Source organism: Quercus lobata, chromosome 8 (genome assembly GCF_001633185.2).
Source record: "Quercus lobata isolate SW786 chromosome 8, ValleyOak3.0 Primary Assembly, whole genome shotgun sequence".
Classification (NCBI taxonomy): domain Eukaryota; kingdom Viridiplantae; phylum Streptophyta; class Magnoliopsida; order Fagales; family Fagaceae; genus Quercus; species Quercus lobata.
Genome location: NC_044911.1, coordinates 29,026,768 through 29,031,067, shown reverse-complemented (window position 1 = coordinate 29,031,067; position 4,300 = coordinate 29,026,768). Strand labels below are relative to the sequence as shown.

At 33.0% G+C, this 4,300-nt stretch overlaps 1 protein-coding gene across 1 annotated transcript; it reads right to left on the bottom strand.

The window, feature by feature from the left end:
* Positions 1–1,034: 1,034 nt before the first annotated feature.
* On the bottom strand, positions 1,035–3,485 carry LOC115958015 (exopolygalacturonase-like). The gene is made up of 4 exons (XM_031076377.1): positions 3,330–3,485; positions 2,810–3,118; positions 1,622–2,137; positions 1,035–1,496 (listed from the first exon to the last, which is right to left on the bottom strand). The coding sequence occupies exons 1-4, from the start codon at positions 3,447–3,449 to the stop codon at positions 1,263–1,265; spliced, it is 1,179 nt and encodes a 392-aa protein (XP_030932237.1). The 5' UTR covers positions 3,450–3,485; the 3' UTR covers positions 1,035–1,262.
* Positions 3,486–4,300: the final 815 nt, after the last annotated feature.

Here is a 4,300-nt window from a genome sequence, read left to right as displayed (position 1 = left end):
GTTGGAAGAGAATGAATGGAAGCCTCTAGTTAAGAAGACACATGGGGGAGGATCATTCAATGCTAAGCCATCCAACCTTGCAAGTGTGAGTGCCATCATACCTTAACAACCCATGACCTACCGAAACAATACCAAAAAGTCCCGTCAAGAGTTCTCTGACCTAGGAATGCCACTTGATTAAGCCTATGAGAATCTAACTTCAAAAGAATACCTCAAGCCTTTAGATCCCCACATCCATGCCTAATCATGTACCTTCCAGTTGGAACCTCAATGAGTTTTATCATTTTCATCAAAAGTCTAGCCATAAGATTGACAAATATTTCCACCTTAAGAATGAGATACAAGACGTAATATACAATGGGACTATTGTGATTAAAATAATGCAAGCCCAAGTACAAATTTTTCACAAGTAATAATATCTCGGTGAGTCCAAGGTTGATCCACAGGGAATGATTGACACTAATGTAAAAACCTCTACTATTAAGTAGTAAATAAAAATAATTGTTTGTTTGTTTTTCCACCCAAAGATGGAGCAAGATAATATTGAAACTATAATTGAAAATAGCAAAATAAATTTAAGAGAAATTAATGGAGAAAAACACTAGGGATTCAAGCATCCACCTAATATTTTATCATATGAACTTGGAATATTTTTAACTCAATTAGGTAGAGAGCCAACTCCCCTAATGGGAAGATAAAACAATAAAGTACTCAAACAATGTGTAAAGTAGATTGAATATGAATGATTGAGCAAATAATTCAATTGCATGTTACAGGGGAGATTAAGCATTCTATATATTATCTTATTTTATTTTTATTTTTCTATTCTTGTTTTTGTTTTGGTTTTGGGATGAGTTTTGTGGTGGTTTTGGTGTCTTTGGTGGTAAGTTCCAATGGCAGTAGTGGAGGGTTTGGGAGTGATGGACGGTGGTGGTGGAATGTGTGGTGATGGACGGGGTGAACACAAACATTTATTTGAAAATAATAAAAAGCACATACTAAGAATTGAATAACCATTTTTTTTATTCAGAAAGGTTCCAGTTGCAATAACAAAATAAATACTGTCTATAACAACACTACAGATCATAGAAGCTTTCAGTAAAAGGCTAAACTTAAACAATTCAAAAAATAACTAAGCAACATCCCCCAATTTCATTTAAATAAAGAAAAAGGGAACATGCTAGACACAAGTAAATGAGATTCTATTTAGAATAGAACTTCTATAACCTATCTATAGATAGTTATTCTTCATTCCGCATTAGTCAAATTTTTTTGGTACAAGCAGGAGGGTTTTGCTTGCCCGAAACTGTGGGCTGGACATTAACACAAGTGGAAGTAACAGATCCACCTTCCTTGTATGTAAGATCAATGTCGGTAACCACCACCTGTTGGCACGGTACACTCTTACTGCAAATAAGCTTCACAGCTTCCTGTGTTGAAGAAGTTCCTCTAATGTCCTTGAAGCTAACATTGCTGATCTTAACTTTAGAGGGAGACTGAAAGCAAAACAAACAAACAAAAAATCCACCCAAGAATTTGATATTAGAATTTATAATTTATTTTCCTTTTTTTAACTTTTAACATCAAAATGTGTGTATATATTTGGGATATTTATAATAACCTCATTTGAGCATTGACTGTTTGGGCAATAGTTTTGATCAATAAGGATAGGATTGGCAACATTTTTCATGATAATATTCTCGAAATGCATATCAGAAGCAATACCAGCAGGGGAAGCAGGCCATGTTTTGATTCTAACACCATTTTCCGTATTGCTAAGAGTGGAACCAATAACTCTGATTCCTGAAACAGGTTGTTCGTTCTCATACCTACCAAGACTTCCAATACTGATACCATGGCCAGGTCCACAAGTTACTTGATTAATAGTAATATCTTGGGTTCCATCACCAATAGAGATGCAATCATCACCTGTTCCAATATTGGCATTGGTAATGTTGATCTGAGATGAACATCCGATGTGGATTCCATCAGTGTTGGGGCTATCTGCTGGTGCAGTTATGGTAACATGTTGGAATTGCAAGTTCTTGCATCCCAAAAGGTGGATGTGGAAAAATTTACTGTCCTTCGATGTAATGTCTTGGACTATTGAATTTGTGATGAAGTTGAACCTTATATTCTGTTCATGTTTGCAAGTTAGATAAATTAAAACACCAAATATGAATGCTCAAGTTTCATTTATATTTTCTCCTAAAAAAAAGCTTCATTTAAAAATGTCATATTTAGTAAAATGTTGACGATTCAAAAAAATTACAAATTGGTTTGGTAATAAATTTTATAAGCATCATTAAGTCAACATAATAAATAGGAAAAATGGTAAAATTATAACAAATATTATCACGTAAAAACTTACATCCTAAGGTGTCTATGAACGTGGTTGGTACTACTTCAACATTATTATTTTATATAAACAATTTTAACTTAGACCACATACACTTTGTCATAACTTAATGACATGTGCAATTGTGATTGGTGAACTATCACTTCCATATTTAACCATCCTTTTTTCTATATCACTCATAGTTGCATTAGTGTTGTAGCACAAAATGTTGCATCCATATTCCATAGGCTTTTTCATATATAAATGTTGAATTAGTTCTTTTGTGAGTTGTGATACATCCCTATATAAAATTTATGTCAAATCATTTGTATTATCTTCAGCATCCTCTAACATATAAATGCTTGAATTACTTTTTAGTAATGAGTAAAGCTTGTAATGTTGTAGTGACTATATATCTAAGAAGAAAATGATGGAATTGTAAATGCTAATCATTTAACATTTAAATCTTACCGAAGGAAGTGTGTCGCAGTTGTACTTTTTGGCACAATTATTTTTTTGCCATGCCCTTTGTCCTTTGCCATCAAAAACTCCTCCACCTGACACAGTAAGACTATCGATCGTGTCAAAAATGACCCAAGCATCTTTACCCTTGAAGGATTCAACGTCTGATGGGGATTGTAGGGTGCCTTGAAGGTTAAACTCAATAGCACCTTTGCATGGACCCAACAAAGTCACTAAACCTAGTTTGTAAGCCCCTGTTGAAATCACGACTTTACTTCCTGCTACTGCGCAGGCAGCTTTCCAAGCTTGTGTCAAAGCCTAAACACATTAAGAAAATTCAAAATCAGTATATTACAATTATTTTGCATGTTATTTTTTTATCAATTTGATCAAGAAACCAGCTGGTTTTTAGTGTAAACAGAGTTTGAACCTAAGTTATCTTATTCGACATTAAAAGGCTTTATGAGTTAAGTTGAACACGCTTTTCATGTTAATTAAGTATGGTTAATTATACTACACATATTTATACCTGAGTGATATCGCCATTAGGTTTTGCTCCATATGATTTGACATCAAAAACCTGCCCAGCATTGGTGGATGCCAACAACAATAGCAAGGAAACTGTTGCAATGCTAAAATTCTTTCCCATGTTATTGATCTTCAATTATTTCCTGGTTATTGCCAATTTGTTGTACGGAATGATGAATACCCCATTTGGTTTGAAGCTATTTATACTTCAATATGTGAGTTCAACACCGTTGAAGCTATCCAACTAATATTAACTAATTTTACAATTGACTTATGCTAAAAACTCTAGGGATTTGGACACGTGGTTTTGTCAAAATAATTCACTTTGCCTTATTTGTCAAGCTCTCATTCCCTAAAATTAAACCCCTGATTTTCTCTTAGACACAAAATGACCATTAACGGTTAACCACTGAATCCAAATCCCTTGATTTTCTCTTACACACAAAATAATCATTAACAGTTAACTAGTGAAACCAAATCCCTTCATTTTCTTTTAGACACAAAATGACTGTTAGCGGTTAACCAAGTTAAAAGGAAGAGTGACCAAGTAAAAATATCAATTTTAGTAAAGGCTAATGAATACATATAAAGACGGAAAAAAGAGGTGATTAAAGTGCTTTTTTAGGCTGCTCTAATTTACTAATGCTTATTTATGATATATTTTTTGTTAATTCACTAATACTTGTTAATATTCTTTTTCTAGAATGCTAAAAGTGGAGCATATAAAGATGGAAAAAAGAGGAGATCAAAGTGCTTTTTTTCTTATTAACTACTCCCTTTGTCTCAATTTGTTTGTTCTTTATTCCATTTCTCGGATATCCTAAAATATTGTCCTATTTCTAAAATTAAAAACCATTAATTTACTAATATTCTTATTATGCGCCTACTTTATTTCCAAAACCATTTTTGATAAATTTATTTAAGGGTAGTTTTGGAAACTTATACATTTTTATATAGCAAACAAAATAATAA